The sequence below is a fragment of the Gossypium raimondii genome, chromosome 5 (assembly GCF_025698545.1).
Source record: "Gossypium raimondii isolate GPD5lz chromosome 5, ASM2569854v1, whole genome shotgun sequence".
In the NCBI taxonomy this organism is placed as follows: Eukaryota; Viridiplantae; Streptophyta; class Magnoliopsida; order Malvales; family Malvaceae; genus Gossypium; species Gossypium raimondii.
This window is the reverse complement of record NC_068569.1, coordinates 11,336,683-11,352,797: the sequence shown is the minus strand read 5'-3', so window position 1 is coordinate 11,352,797 and position 16,115 is coordinate 11,336,683. Positions and strand designations below refer to the sequence as shown.

Genomic DNA, 16,115 nt, shown 5'->3' with positions numbered 1-16,115 from the left:
CAACTGGTGAAGCCATAGGATGAGGGTCGGCGCTGCCCCTGAGAAGGGTCGTCGCAGTCATAGTCGTGAGTCAAGTCTTGCACTTCAAGTTGGGGTTTAAGACTTTAAGGTTGTTAACTGTTAGTTCACCAATGCTCCAATTATGAAGTTTTTTTTTCTTTATATATATAAATAAAATAAAATAAAATAAAAAGTGATTGTAATTGGAGGATAAATAAATTAGTTAATTAAATTTGGGTTTACAAATCAAATAGATTATATTTAGATTTGACAAAAGACTGTATTGTTTACTAGTCAATGACACAAACAGAGTCAAAATTTCTTTGTTCATAGACAAAAAACAGGAAGAAGAAGAAGGAGAAGAAGAAAACGCTGACCGTGGCTTTTCTTGTAAAACTTGTGGACGTTATTTGTTTAAAATCACATAAACAAATTACTTTTTGGTTTCTCCATTGTAAAAATCAATGGTTGGTGCGCATAAATTTGACTTTGAGTCCTACCCACTTTTTATGTTCGCCATGACTCACGTAAAATGGATTTGCTTAGACGAATCGTAAAATGGAATTTGATTCTATATATAAACTAAATAGTATTAAGGTGAAGGAAAAAATGGTACCCTTTTAATTGAGCATTAACTATACTTGAGAAAATGAAGAATGTGAGATAAGAGGGTGAAGAGATGATGGAGAGGCAGTTTCCCAGAAATTGACTTTGATGTATGGAATTGACATATGATACTAGTAAAGTTGAAAAGAATGAGAGAAAGGTAAGATGTAAATAGAAATGGAAATTTTGTTGGTGGGAAAGAGGATCCATTGTCAAAAGAACCAGTAACCGTGGTGAAGTTTCTTCTTGTTTTGGATTATTCCCCAAAACAAATGAGTAGTAGTTTGATGACCTTTCTCAACACCAAAAGTTTGAAAAATATTTTAAGTCACAACAAGAACAGGGATTTTTGAAACTTTGAAACTTGGGGTGTCATGTAATGGCATGAAATTTCTTTAAAATGTGATTAAAGCTTTGATAAAGACAGGATTACAGTAATTTAGGGAATACTTTATTGTTCTACCCGAAAAGGAAAAAAATAAAAAAAGAGGAAATGGTAGAATACAAGTGCCTCATACGAAGCCAATCATGTTTAAAGGTCATTAACAAGAGTCATAAAGTTGGACCGAAGAAGCGTCATCTTCTTCACTTGTTGCAGCTCAACGCCCTCTGCCCAACTTCTCTTTAGAAGGCAAACTTTTTTTTTTCCTCTTCTTCTTTGATTCTTTCAGCATCAACTAGTCCCTAAAGTGGACGTTTTCTTTTGGGGATCCCTTCTTTGAATTCTCTTCAAACTTGTATCTACATTTTCCTTAACCCTCTTTTAAAACCCCACTTCTCCAAGTTGCTCTCCATTGCCTCTATTGGTTTCAGAATTTGAGCCCATTTTTTTTTCTGATTTGTAGTTTCCCTCATCTTTCTTTCATTTCTCTATTATATATTTGATTACTTTGTTTACTTGTTTAAACCCAGTTTGATTAAGAAAGTTTATACCTTTTCCCATCTGGGTTTCCTTTCCTTTGCTCAGAAAACAAAATCTCAGTTGAGTTCTGCAGTTTTGGACTCTCATCTTTCTTTTTTAGGCAAAATTTTACTTAAAACTCTCGTTTGGGTATCTCTCATTTTCCCCAGGAAACAAAAATCTCACTTCGATTCTTCAATTCTTTACTGTTTCTTTTATAGTTGGATCTTTTTCGTTTGCTTAGTAGAAGCAGAAAAACCAGTTTTTTTTTTCTTTTTTGCAGAATTTCACTCAAATTCTCATCTTATATACTCTCATTTCCTGGAAAGTTAAAAGCTTTTTCGTTTTTTTTTCAAGTCATGGATAAACCCGGGTTTAATGAATCAGCAGCGGTGGCAATAACAGGGAAAATCATGATCATAGCCATAATAATTCTCTTCGTAGTGGTGGTTTTCGTGCTCTTCCTTCACCTTTATGCTAAATGGTTTTGGTGGCGCATCGAGGAACCAACTCCTCCTTCGGCTTCACGCCGCCGACGTCGTTTCGTTTTTGCTCCGGGGCAAGATACTGCTCATCCTCTGCGAGCAACAAAAGGCCTTGATCCCGCAATCCTTGCTTCCCTTCCCGTTTTAATGTTCCGCCAAGAAGACTTCAAAGACGGGCTCGAATGCGCGGTCTGCTTGTGTGAGGTTGTAGAAGGAGAGAAAGCAAGGCTGCTCCCTAAATGCAACCATGGCTTCCATGTTGAGTGCATTGATATGTGGTTCAAATCGCACGCCACTTGTCCTCTTTGTAGAAACTCTGTTGTTAATGCTGAGGCTGAGAATTCTAGTTCTGTCATGTCGAGAGATGAAGCTGTTAATGCTCATCATCTTCAGTCTCCTTCACATGATGGTTTGGGTTCTGGGTATTCGACAGATTCTCCTAGTTTTCCGACAAATGTGTTGTTTTGGGGTGATCATCAAGGTCAGGTCAGCAGCGGCGGTGCCAACGTGGAAGAGGGTTCATCGGCATCAGCATCAGCATCAGCTTCTGGTGCTTTCGCTTCGTCTTCAGTGGCATCGGGTAGTGGCAGGCAAGAAGGCATGCTGGTGATTGACATTCCAACGAATGTGAACGAGAATTTCCCAGAGGAGGAATCAAAGTCACCAATGCCAACAAGATTGAGGTCTTTAAAAAGGCTTTTAAGCAGGGAGAAAAGGACGATCCCTAGCAGTTCAGGAAGCAGTTCCATTGATGTTTAAAGTCACAAAATTAGATGATCAGAATGGAATCGAGCATCCCTTAAGAGTGTTGGAGGTCTCTAGGGAACCAATGGCTTTGCTCAATGATGTGCATTTTGAAGCATTGAAACTAGTGTACAAAATGTTGATAATTTTTGTTACTTACTGAATGTTTAGAATAGGTGGTGGGTGTTAATGAAGAAAAGAGTGGGGGGCTTTTTCTGCATTTGAAGGTGAAAGAATTGATCTTCTCCGGTCAAAAAACAATTTCTTCTGTTGGTGAAGACTTTGTTTTCAGTTTGAATTCTTCTACTGTAAAGCTATTAATCCAATTTCTCAATATATTTTTTTGTTGCTTATTTATTGTCCTAGTATTGATTTTCTTCTTAAGATTTACCGACTATTGGATAGAATGTTAATATAAAAATGAGGTGGGAACTGGAAGTTCAGCTCAATCGATTAATTGAGGAAACAGGAGAGAGGGGTCAATGGTTTTACATGATCGGCTGAGTTGCTGAAAGTCCTAGGGATCTCAAGTTTGGTATGGAGTAGTGCAATTGACTTATGTGATGGACAAAGGCTTATAAAATTAACGAATGCCTGGTTTCATGGGATAAGGTTTGAAAACCAGTGTAGCAACTCAATTAAGTTAAAGGCTCTAATGTCTCATTCTGGTAGACATATACCGACATTTTTTTTAAGGCTGTTTTCAGTCACAACACCAACTCAAACTTTCCCTTTTACATTCCTACAATATCATGTGCTTTGGTTTAAGACACCCTTTCTTTTTTTAGTATTACCTTTTATTAGTTTTTGATGAACAGTCTGCATGAAGGCAGAGTAAACTTATGTTATAGGCATATTATATTATAATTAAGGCATTTTTTTTGTTTCGAGATTTATGATTATTTTTTCAATAATAGAAAATGTGATTGTGTCTAATACGTAGGTTGGAGACAGGGGCGAAGTTAGAAAATCTTTTTTAGGGGTCGAAATTAAATTATAATTTTTAATAGTCTATATTTTTATAATTTTTAAAAGATTAAATTAAATTTTTATCATTTTTAAGGGCGGTCAAAAGTAATTTTAACTTTATTAAATTTAAATTTTAAAATTTTTAAAAGACGTAAATGAATAATTTTTCATTTTAAAAGGGTCGGGCTCTCCCACCCCCTAATACGCCACTGCTTGGAGGATAGTGTAAGTTAGGTGAAAGTAAATTGAGAGCTCCTTTATCATAGTGAACTGATCAAATTAGTCCTACTATTAAACAAGATAAATTTAGTCTATATAATATTAAAAAGAATCAAATAATACCAAATTTTAAAATAGTGAACCATTATTGTTCTGAAAAAATGTCATTTACTGATCAACATAGTAAATGTTTTTAATGTTTTTATAGTTTTATAAATGAAATATTTTGTTTGGAGTTGAATTGCAATTGAAAAAAATAATTCTTTATGTTATTTTTAAACAGAGAATAATAACTCTATTAAAATTGGACTTATTTGATTCTTTCTAATATTACATGGGCTAAATTGATAGATTTAATAATAGAGGACTAATTTGATCAGGTCCCAATAACAAAGGGACCTCCCCGGCAAGTTCTAAATTACCAAACACAGAAACGTATACAAGAACCAGTTTAGGCAGGTGGGGCGAGATTTTGTTGGCGAATCTAAAGCGGAAGCCCCAAGGTCAAATCTTGTGTAATTGATACACTATGTCACCAAATAGACAAAGTCCATGGTCGTTGATATGATAAAAGATGGTAGGCTGGTGAGTAAGTTACCTCAGTCTCTACTTGTGGGGTTTGAGAAAGATGGAGAGTGGCCCTGATGATGGACGCCGGGGGCGGTGTATCGGCTCCCCTGGTGGAATCACAACCTTTAGTTGGCTTGGAAATATTATGACCATCCACAGGATGGGAACTTGTTTTGTTCCCAGTCCCACCATGACAAGACACTACTTTTCCATGATCTCCTTTGCTTAAATCCTCGGATCATGAAGATGACCGCTGGAAGTTTATCCATTCTTTGAATGTTGTGTTCTCTTTTAGAAACTGATCAATGAGGTCAAAGGAAGCTAAAACCAGATAAAAGATAACCGACAAACACATATGACAACTTCTATTGGCAGACAACAAATCCTATAAAGATCATTATATAGGAGTTGTGATTCTGAAGCATCTTAATTCAGAACAAATATGGTTTTTTGTTCCTTCTTTCAGTAAGTAGTGAAAGATTCGTCTTCTGTCAAAATCAGGGTAGTTTTTTTGTTGCCAAAGAAAACTGTTGTGTTTTTTTACCTGTGAAAAAATCAGCAAGCATTTATGAAGGATCGAATTCACAGCAAGCATTTATGTATCACATGTACTGGAGATTTGCTTATGGTTTCCTACAAGTTTAAAGGGATTAATCCATTTAGATCATCTCAAACCTGTTATTTGGTTGAATACTATAAAAGCATAAATGAACAATTTATGAAGGCCAGAAAACAAGGAAAGGTGAAATGGTATAATATGCCCACCGACAACCATGTGATTTGTTGGTAAAATGCTGAATTCTTAGTTACATTGTTCAAGGATCAAATTCAGCAAAGAAAACAAATTTACTATATGTCAATCTCTAAAAAGAAAAGTCAGAAGCATTTACATGCGATTGCCATGTAAAGTACAGCAGTGGGGTAGATTTACCCCCTGTATTAAATTTTGTAACCTGTTAGGTAATACCAAAATCTTAAAATGATGCTGCAAAAAAGAAGGTAGCTCGCCAGTCAGCTGTGCTAACCAACTTTTTAACCAAAGAGGAAAAACAGATCTAATGAACGGAATGAAATCATAAGGCCTTGCCCCTAATTGAACCTACTCATCAAGGGTGAGGTAAATTGGTTTTCAGGTACATTTGAAGAGGGGATATTTACATTTCATTGCACCTGAAACAGACCATTACGTGACAGATTTATTTACATAATCTAAACTTGAAACCCCAAAGAGCGGCTACATTCTTTTTTAAGGGTTTTAGTCACCATTTTAGCTGAAAAACCATCCAAAACGGAACTTAAAGAATCATGTAATGGAGAAAATGGAAAACGGAAAATGTAAACTGAGTCCAGAGAAAACATACTACATTTTAAAAATGATTAAACGAGCAAACTCTGGGTTCCAACTTGGGAGAGACCTCCCAAGCTATTCAAACCCTATACAGAACAAGTAAATTTTATAATTCACGTAAACAGTTCATGCCTTCGTACCAATCGCAACCCTCCACTTTTAAGGAGATAAATGAAGAAGATAACAGGATCTCTAAATCATTAATTCTTTTTCTATTTAAATAATTTCTTGTTGCATTGGCTACTAATAAGAGTCATAGCTTAAAGAGAAACATGTATTGAAACCCCCAAAAGAAAAGAAAACAGTTTTGGTACCGTAATCTGTCAATTTCTATTGCCAAACTGCCATAATTTGGTATAAAATGATAGGATACAACAAGAAAGGTTCCCACTTTCCCAGGAAGGTTTATGTTTTCTACCCTAGCCAAAATGCTTGGCACACCCAAAATTTATCTCAACTTGGAGAATGTAAACAGAAACAAAATAACTTTCAGTCTTAGCCTATAACATGATGCAGCTCAAGTCGGCTATCAGAAACCGTCAGCAAAACGCATTGTATCCTAAACGTTCAAATTTTCAGTCTCTGGTTTGAAGCATTGTGCCGTTTCTTATCTGGTGTACTGGATGAGAGAAAATTCTTTACAGCCTTTTCTATTGCCCTGTTAGAACCAACTGCATCCTCAGAGGCCACATCTCTTTTTCTCTTCTTTCTTCCTTTCTTCTCTGAAGAGGTATCATCAACCACGGAAGTGGAAATGAGAGACCCGTCTATATCTTTCTTTATGTTCAATTCTTCATGCTCTGATGTGTCCATAGAAGCATTATAAAGGAGTTTGTTACTTTTTGTTGATTTAGACTCGCTAGAGCCAAAGGCAACAAAGAATTCATTATAGGCTGATTGTTTTGATGCTTGTTTTGACCTCCACTGATCAGGTTTGGTAGCATATCTGTCATGATGGAGCAAAGATGATGAAACGTATGATAAAAATAAAACACAAACGGCAACATTTCTTTAAGAATGTAGCATATAGATGGGACAACATTTTACCATGGAGCAAACAAATATGTGACACAGATGAATCAAACCTCTAATTCAGTAATCTAAATAAACAAATTAAAACATGAACAAACAATTGAAATTTATTTTGTTTTTCCTATCAAACTTGAGCCCAAACTAGTCTAAGCTTCAGCATGCATTACATTTTAGCCTGTGACATAACAAAAGAATTAATCTCAGATTACCAGACCAGCAAACTGAAATTTACTTACCTGTCAATATCTAATGTCCTAAGCAGATGCGGGCCTTGTTTGGTCTTGGAGAGTTCAGTTCGTACAGCTAATAGTTCAGAAGCTATGGCTTCCCTTAGTGACAAGTTACCAGCATTGAAGCATCTTTCAACAGTAAAAGAACCAGATAGGTTCATTGCAAGCTCCCCAAAATGTCCACGTAACCTTCATAGTTAACAGAAGCACTGGGGTCATTTACATTTGATCATGCAACAAAATAACAGTTGGAATCTCAGGAGAGTAGAATATTATTCCATTTAGAAAAAAAAAGGGCCAGGAGGCCAGAGTTTTTTTTTTTTTGGTGCAGACAAGTTCCATTGATGTCACATTAAAACAATGGACCAAATGAAACAAACACCGAGAACTTCCATAAAAAAAATAAAACAGCCAAAGCAGTAGCTTGACATACTTCACAACTAATCTGCGCTTCTGCTTTGTTGAAGCATCTGAAGCAAGAAATGCTTCAATAACCCGCGCTCCTCGAGCATCTTGAGCTGCCTCAAGAACATGCTCAGCGTCCATGGATGTAATACTCAGAATATAAGGCTGTATCCATTCCTGTAAACAAGAAACAAGAGATAGCATACTAAAGTTAGAAGCCAGATATTCACACTTTTGTTTTAAGTAACCCCAACATCATAAAGATTTCTCAAGTTCCAAAAACAATCAAGATACAGATGAACTGATCATAACTAAAGTATCACATCTCTCCTCTGTAATGCCAGATCATATTTCTCACTAGAATATCTTGTTCGTCATTTATGATCAAACTAAAAACACCAACATATAGGACATTGGTTTAGAACTGAGAAATTTTAGTGAGTAATATCCATTCAATTCAAGAATTCAAACTACAACCTCTAATCAGTCAATCATCCGGCATTTCACCTTTCAGAAAATTTCATTTAAAGATGATCAAATCTGCTTGAGTATCAGGCTATAAGCTATATAAATAATTTCCTGCACTTACTGTTTAGATATTGCTACACTAATAAAAAAAACTCAGCTTAAATTTTGCAGTACTATTACCATATACACACATCTTAATCAGAAGCTTGAAGCTCACAACTTTAGTTTAGTTAATGCAAGGCAGAAACTTACTGATAGCGCATGATATATCTGAGGCCAATAATTTAATTGGATAGAAACAGAATGATACAACATATTCAAGAAAAGAAACATACACTTTGGAATTTAAAAATAGCCTGCAGAATCAAAGAACCCATAACATGCATCTTAGCACCGCCAGGCCAGCTCCAACTAGACTTATCGTCATAGCTGAAGTAACTGTCAAGAAACAGTATCCGAGGAACAATGAACTTGGAAGTCTCATTTTTTGAACCAACAGCGGTAGCAAGTGCCTCGCAACACTGAAAAAAAAAGAGGGAAAAGTAAACAAGGGTTAGGACAAGACATCTACATCAAAGGGAAGTTTTAGTATGATATAATTTCCATTTAAGAGTTCTTGCCCAGCTGTTTCAGACTCACATGTACAGAATTACTAAACAGCAAGCATTAAAGGAATGAATCTAACTACTAAACCTTATATTCATGAGTTTGAAACCTTTGACAAGCAGCAATAAGGGAAGCAATAACTCCTGATCTCCCCATTCTGAGAAGATCTGCAAATTTCAACCCAAGCTCTTCCCAGATCAGCTCCATCTAATAGACAAAATCAAGGGAGGTTTTTTTCAAATGTCAGAACAGAGCTTAGCAACACATCTAGCACCAGAATAACCTCCACAAACTGAAGAATTAAACAGCAGTCAAGGAGTAAAACAATGAGTAAATATATACCAATAACAGAAATTCATAGATGGAACACTAGCATCAATTGCAGTACCTTATTTCAACAAATAAGCATTAACCTAGAATCTTGTAACGCAAATAAAGAATACGTACTTGATCTTTTGTTCTTGCATGGGAAATTAATGCTTGAACAACAAAGTTTCCACAAGGATGGGATGAAAGCTCAAACAATGAATTCTTCAAAAGCTTTGTCAACATATTATTATACAGGCTTTCAGGTGCGACCTCCAGAATTACCTGCATTTTGCAGAAAAAGGAGCTAAGACCATGAAATAAACAAAAAAGAAAAAGCGTAAAGCAGATTATTTAACAGCAACAAGCAAAATAAATGATGAAGTAAGGAATCAACTGCTTTTTTCTCTGCTTCATCTTTTATCCAGTTGTGCTTCCAAAAGAACAAGACTGTTTGGAGAATAGATATCACAGTGGTAGCAGCTCTTGAATCTTATGTGAAATTAGTATAGCAGGAGTGATGAAAATATCCCACTTCACTGCCAACTTTAATCATCGATTAAGGGGATTTAACTAAAAGAAAAGGAAAATTTGACTCATCTAGAACAGTGTCCAGACAGTTCTAACTACAAGAGTTAACCTGTAGCCTTGCAATTACGAGCAGAAGACATCTCTTGGAATGTACTTTATAACAAGCGACAACATTAATGACAACCAGAGGTTTATGAATAATATAATTATGAGGCTACAAAGGAAATTAGGTGCAAAATTTTATGTTTGTCTCTTGTTTTTTTAAGACTAAGTCTAAGATAGCATTGTTATTTGGGTTCATATCCTTGAGGAGCTAATCAAATGGCTGCCTTCCAAATTGCATTTTTATGACAATGGTTCAATTCAAATGCAGTAACACCTCAAACATATAGAGATACGAACAATATTATGATACAGAAAAAGAAAATGTTTCATAGGATAAAATATAAAGTACTGCATAAATAAACTATAATCTATTAGAAGCTGCTTACTTCCATTAAATGGCTAAATGCGGGTTCTTTCATTGATTCTACAGTTTCACCAGCAATGATCATGTCAATGAACTTTCCTTCAGCTAAATTTTCCTTGTTGCAGCCAAGAAGAACTGGAATTATGTGCAGCAATTCTTGATCATTCCCGCCTAATAACTTCAAAGCTGTCTGCCAAGTGAGAAGAACTAAAAGTTCAGTGGCACGTCAATTCATTACATTAAAACCTCATTTAGAGAAAAAAACCCTTCAAGGACAAGGATAAGAACTTGAAAACTCATGGAAAGGCTACAAACACCCAGCAATCCATCCCCTAAATTACAACACTCCACATCGCATAAAAAGAGAATAAACAAATTAGTCATATGTAATAGACAATGTTTGTCAGAATCTACAAGCACAATCAAAAGAAGTAGACAAATTAAATGAGAAATTACCCGAAAAATGAGAAGTGTCATTAAGTAGAATGCAAATAATGAAGTTTCAATAAACCAATTAATCCAGGAATTAGTTATCATCTTCTGCAACTCAATACATGGTTGCATGATCCAATAATAGATGGAATATCTTAATACTTATCTAACTGTGCTCGTCAACAGTGCAAAAAGCCATAAGGCAAGGGAGTCTACACTTACAGTGCTTTTGCATACCTGACACTATATAGTAGTGACAAAATTAAATAATATAAAATAACTGGAGAAACAAAAACATGCCTGCAGAACCAAACTGCTATACTGATCAACTTGTAGGGTCTTCATATCTTCTTTTGTACAGTTCATCATCCCTGATACAAGAAATTTCAATAAACTTGGAAATCCTTGCTGGAGGTGCTGGGAATCATTCCCATCCAGGTGAGATACTTTTAAATTTAACCGCTCTGCTAGAACTTTCGATCCCTTTGCTCCATGAAACTCTGGGGAGTCCAGTGGTACTCCTTTACAGAGACAAAGAAGACTTCGAAGAACGTGAGATCCATAGCAATTGCACATTAAATCAAGGGGATTGACAACAATAACCTGAAATGGATCAAGGAAAGATTCAGGGCTAAGTAGCAAAATTTAGCACATTATCTTAGTTTGCCTCCAAATAAAGTCTCTTGAAATATTTAGTTGTATCTGCTAATACACTGAAAAGAAGGGTATGTCAGGCAGGCAAGGCCTCCAGAAGTCCTATAACAAGAATATGCGACAGAGTTTGTTTCATTTGCCATTAGAGTACAAATCAAATACTTGATACCTTGCATATCATTTTCAGAGTCTCTTCAATAATGGTGTAGGCTTCTGTGTCCTGAACATGCCTGGCTAATGACTTAAAAGCTGTCTCAGCTACATGAGAACCAGACCTGTCCATTGCAATAGCAGGAATGATATTTGCACAGCCTCGAAGGAAACTGCATAGATTGTCCAAATTACAGCCGTCGAGTAGAGTCTGAAGAGTATTGCTTATGATATAATCTGTTGCTAGTTCAAATTCCTTTCCCCTAGCTTCTTCAAGAGCATTACCACATATAACTGATCGCTCCTCCACATCCACTCCTTGGCTTTCAAAAAGGTTTGCAATCTCCGAAAAGTACTTTGCTGTTTCAGGCTCAACCTGTTTCCTAAAAGGGTAATCATATCAGTTAAACATTCCAAAACACAACTTAAAATTTTTTAACTTGGATCACAAAGTAATGATACCTGATAACTGGTGCTTGTGAGTCCGAATTCTGGTGATGCTTGAAAGATTTCTTAAATTTCCCAGTCCCATCAGTCACCTGGCTCGTTGCATTCTTTTTATAACCATTATCATCAAAACCACTATTTCCTTTCTTTGCTTTTTTCCCCATTTTCATTTGCTTCCAAAGCCTATAATAGTTATATAATATTTAGGGACTTTTCAGGTCCTCTAGCCAGTAAAGCTATCCAAAGTCCAAACCATAAAAATTAAAAAAAAATAAAAAAAACTATACCTTCCTCAATGCTTTTCTAATGAAAAAAAAATTATTAAGAAATTTTCAACACAAACAATAGTTTTAACAACTAAATTCACAGTTAATTCACTTCATATATGAGAGATAACCAAAAAAAAAAGCAAACACTGTCCAACGCAAGTTAGAACTGTCTCAGCTATATCATTTTACGTGTACGATAACATTAATAACAACGGACTACAAAAAAAAAAAAAAGGAGAAGAGAATTATTTAGCTTAGCTTACTTCGACTTACAGTGAGAGGCTAATTTCCGGTGCTGAAACCTAACAGCAACAGAGAGCGAGCTAGAGAGAGAGACTTTAGTCGTGCTCCAAAAACTAATATATATATATTTGGTGGGTTTTGATCTGTTGTTTCCGGCCATTTGGATAAAAGATGTTGCAACACCCAATGGCTGGATCAGGCTTTGGAATAACGAAGTCCTATGGGTTCTAATAGGCCAGATCTATAAGCCCATATTGCCTCGGTGCATTCTCAAATCTCAATTCCAATATATTTTTAATTAACAACTGCTCCTGTTCTCCATAAATAGAGCTGATTTGTGCGTTAAATTAACATAGCTTGATATTAAAATATTTGGAATCATTTCATCCCACTTTTAGCTCCAATTACTCTACACGGATGTAAGTAATGTTAGCTAAAGGATACATATGCGGCATTGTTGTAAACAAAGGTAGCTACATTACTACACAAAGCCAGCTATGGTTTCCAGATCCTTGACTCAATTTCACTCATATCCATAATCTATAACTATATATTAATTAAACCAAGATACAAAGCGTGCCGTAAAATTTAGGCTTCTAAATGCTGACACATTTTCACCTTCTTCTTCTTTTTTTTCTTTTCGGAACGTAGGGGAGGAGAAAAAGTATAATTACCCGCCACTCCCTATACTTTTTTAACTTTTATGATTTAGTCATTTTATTTGCTTTTAGTTTTAAGAATTTAGTCCCTCTATTTGTTGAAAATTAAAGTTCAATTGATAACATTGTTAACTGACTTCTATAAATTTGAATATGAGTTATCAATTTAACTGTTAACTTTAAGAATTTAGTTCCTCTATTTGTTAAAAATTAAAGTTCAATTAATAAACTTTTATAAATTTGAATATAAGTTATCATCAAAATTGATAGAAGTCTAACAAAATGCTATCAATCATAAAGGAGTTAAATTCCTAAAATTAAATTTCAAAGGTTGGAAGAGTATATGACCGAAAAGAAAAAGGAAAGCAATGTTCAATTTTTTCTAAAATATTTATATGCTTTTTTTGTTAAATAATGTGTTTAAAAGTGATTAGTTTGGATGTTAAATTGATTTAAATTTGATATGTGTTAAATTATTTAAATATTTTTTTGAATAAAGTATTTTTAATAATTTTGTTTGTGCATCTACTTTTAAGTCATGAAATACACATTCGATTTGCTTGTTTGTTCTTAAGATTATTATTAGTCTAATTTTAAGATTTCTAATTTCACAAACAAAATTCTATATCTAATATAATCCTTACAAAAATCTAAATCATGTATCGATCGAAATAGATATTGTGTTGATGTATCAAGTTGAATTTATTTGGGAAGAATTTCGTTCTACATTATGACTTAAAGATTAAGTAGATGGTTTATTTAAAATGATTCTCTTTTTTGTGATGGAATGGATTTAACAGTTATTTTAACTTGATATTAGAATGATGATTCCGTTTCAAACATTTTCTCTTTTCATCCATAATCTTTTGTAATTCATCTGAATTTATTTTTCATGGCATTAACTACTGTAGAGATTGTTTGGTTTTTGGGACCACTAAAAGTAAATTGGAGTTAAGAAGATGAGACTCGTCAAATTGCATTTTCACACTCAAACAACAAAACAATTTGCATGTATGAGAGAAGACAGCACAACAAGATTGACTGACATATTTGATAAGGGAGACCGTTGATGAAGGGCCTACTCAGACACATCATGTCGCTTCAAGAAACACTTGGCGGAAATTATGAACATAGTAGTTCTAATAATCCTCTAATTCACTTCAATTAAAACTACTATCGGGTAAAAAAGGTGTTCCAAAAATCCACAATGGATATATCTTTTTCACTACTAATACACAATAAAGCAGTTGCTTTTCTAAAAAAAAAAAAAAATCTGCTTGCCGCCCCTCCATACAACTCAATAATTGCTATTATTAGAACATTAGTTATTAAAATAAAATATAAAGAAAATTAAAATGGGACACTGTAATGATGATGATCCAACTGGTTAAAGAAAAAGCAACATACTTTTTTTTTAAGGAGAAATAAAAGCTTTAAATTTTTCTACATGAATGCTAGTACACCTTTTTTGGTAAAACTACATTTAATATCATAGTAAATTTATATTTTAGTTATTAATTTTAAAAAGTTATAACGATTTGTGACGTTTAATTTTAGTTATTAATTTTAAGATCTAAGTCGATATAACGATTAATGTCAGAAATCAAAGAAAAAAACTGTTTGGATTTTGGTTTGTAGATTTGTGACGTTCAAATGTATTTCATGGAAAAAATAAGTTGTAGAAGAGAAGGGGGATAAGAGCTTTTAATTGGTGCTCGTTGACAAAACTTAAAAGAAAGAAAAAATTGGCAATCCCATAATTTAAATTAAAACTTTTGAATAATTTAGTAACTTAAGTAAAAACTTTTAAAAAATTTAGTAACTAAATTATAACTTTTTAATTAAGTGATCGATATAAAATTTTACCCATAATTTAATGATCAATAGTGAATTTACCCTAAAATATACTTACACTTTGATTTTTTTTTTTTAAATTTAAAACCTTGTGTTCCGTATCATTTGCCAATTCGGACCAAAGACTATTGAGAAGAAAAAAACAAAGCGTGATTTGCGATGAGAATATGAACGGTGTCTATTTTTTTATTTTTTATTGGTGAAATGAATGGTGTCTATTTAGTTAACAACGAAGCCGGCAATCCACACTTAACTGTCTATTGATTTTGATTTTTTTTTTTTGCTTTAAAATTATGCTCAATGACTCGAAAAGGTTTCTAGCATTTAAAATATAGGGTAAACTATTAAAATAGTCACTTTTATTCGACTCAGATTATATTTTAGTTACTTATGTTTGAAATGTTACATTTTAGTCACTTACGTTATCGTGTTGTAACATTTTAGTCACTGAGTCGTTAATTGTCGATAATGGTGTAACGGAAAGTTCATGTGGCACGTTAAATCATCATTTCAAACAAAAATTTTAGGTTAAATTCTACAATTGGTTCCTATATCTTTTCATTTTCAACAATTTAAAATTTTTCTTTTATGTTCTTCTAACTTTTTTTTTCCATTCTCTTATGCTTCTCCCTCTATTTTCCTCCCTTCCTCATTTCTTTTAACATAGTTTTTCTATGTTTTCCATTTGTAACTTGTCCACAAGCTCGCCTCACTCTAAAAAATTAAATTGTTCAAAAAAATAAAACATAGAAAAACTACGTTGAAAGAAATGGAGAAGGGAGGAAAACAAAGGGAGAAGCATAAGAGAATGGAAAAGAAAGAAAGTTAAAAAAACATAAAAGAAAAAATTAAATTACTCCAAATGAAAAATATGGGGACCGATTGTATAAATTAACCTAGAATTTTGTTTGAAATGATGATTTAACGTCCACATCGCCATCGTTACAGAGCTAATGTAAACTAACTCTGTGACTAAAATGTTACAACATGATAACATAAGTGACTAAAATGTAACTTGAGTCAAACAAAAGTGACTATTTTAATAGTTTACCCTAAAATATATTATATTAATATTTATATATTTTATAAATAAATATAAATATAAATAATTTTATTTATTATATATTTATTTTGATCCGATTCCATATTTAACTAGGCTTGACTCAATTTAACTAGAAATAATTCATAGAATCGAATGAATTATTGGATATGGTTATTACAAGTAAGATTATTTTGATGAATTTTGTTATATCAATAAATTCAAATGTTTCTCATGAAAAGCTAGAGTAAATTATGTAAATATATCCTGTTTTGATCACACAATTTTAAAATTTTCAATTTAGGTATTAATGTTTGAATTTGTTCCCATTAAGTTGACAACAAGAAACTTTTCTCTAACTAATATAGTAACACATTTAATCCTCAATACTTATATATTCTATCAATTTGATCCTAATTCTATATAATTCAATAAATTAAACCTTTCACATTTACAAATTTTATCAATTTAATCCTTAA

General features: G+C 33.5%; 2 protein-coding genes across 4 annotated transcripts; one reads left to right on the top strand and one right to left on the bottom strand.

Moving 5' to 3' along the window:
- The first annotated feature begins 1,150 nt into the window (after positions 1–1,150).
- On the top strand, positions 1,151–3,089 carry LOC105770651 (RING-H2 finger protein ATL3). Its single transcript, XM_012591955.2, has one exon. The coding sequence runs from the start codon at positions 1,867–1,869 to the stop codon at positions 2,749–2,751; it is 885 nt and encodes a 294-aa protein (XP_012447409.1). The 5' UTR covers positions 1,151–1,866; the 3' UTR covers positions 2,752–3,089.
- Positions 3,090–6,147: 3,058 nt separating this feature from the next.
- Positions 6,148–12,207, bottom strand: LOC105769417 (pumilio homolog 23). 3 transcript variants are annotated; one of them, XM_052631450.1, is made up of 11 exons: positions 12,115–12,207; positions 11,588–11,755; positions 11,145–11,508; positions 10,618–10,924; positions 9,912–10,075; positions 9,031–9,174; positions 8,671–8,790; positions 8,313–8,498; positions 7,538–7,686; positions 7,111–7,293; positions 6,148–6,788 (listed from the first exon to the last, which is right to left on the bottom strand). In XM_052631450.1, the coding sequence occupies exons 2-11, from the start codon at positions 11,740–11,742 to the stop codon at positions 6,410–6,412; spliced, it is 2,151 nt and encodes a 716-aa protein (XP_052487410.1). In that variant the 5' UTR covers positions 11,743–11,755; positions 12,115–12,207; the 3' UTR covers positions 6,148–6,409. The 3 variants fall into 3 exon arrangements, with proteins under 3 accessions (XP_052487410.1, XP_052487411.1, XP_052487409.1); XM_052631451.1 differs by having other exon boundaries at positions 11,145–11,501; XM_052631449.1 differs by having other exon boundaries at positions 12,105–12,196.
- Positions 12,208–16,115: the final 3,908 nt, after the last annotated feature.

Coding starts and splice junctions, on each gene's coding strand:
- LOC105770651 (XM_012591955.2), top strand. CDS start 1,867: ATGGATAAACCCGGGTTTAATGAATCAGCAGCGGTGGCAATAACAGGG.
- LOC105769417 (XM_052631450.1), bottom strand. CDS start 11,742: ATGAAAATGGGGAAAAAAGCAAAGAAAGGAAATAGTGGTTTTGATGAT. Junction 11,509..11,587: donor TCACAAGCACCAGTTATCAG/GTATCATTACTT, acceptor TTACCCTTTTAG/GAAACAGGTTGAGCCTGAAA. Junction 7,687..8,312: donor CTATTTTTAAATTCCAAAGT/GTATGTTTCTTT, acceptor TCTTGTTTACAG/GAATGGATACAGCCTTATAT.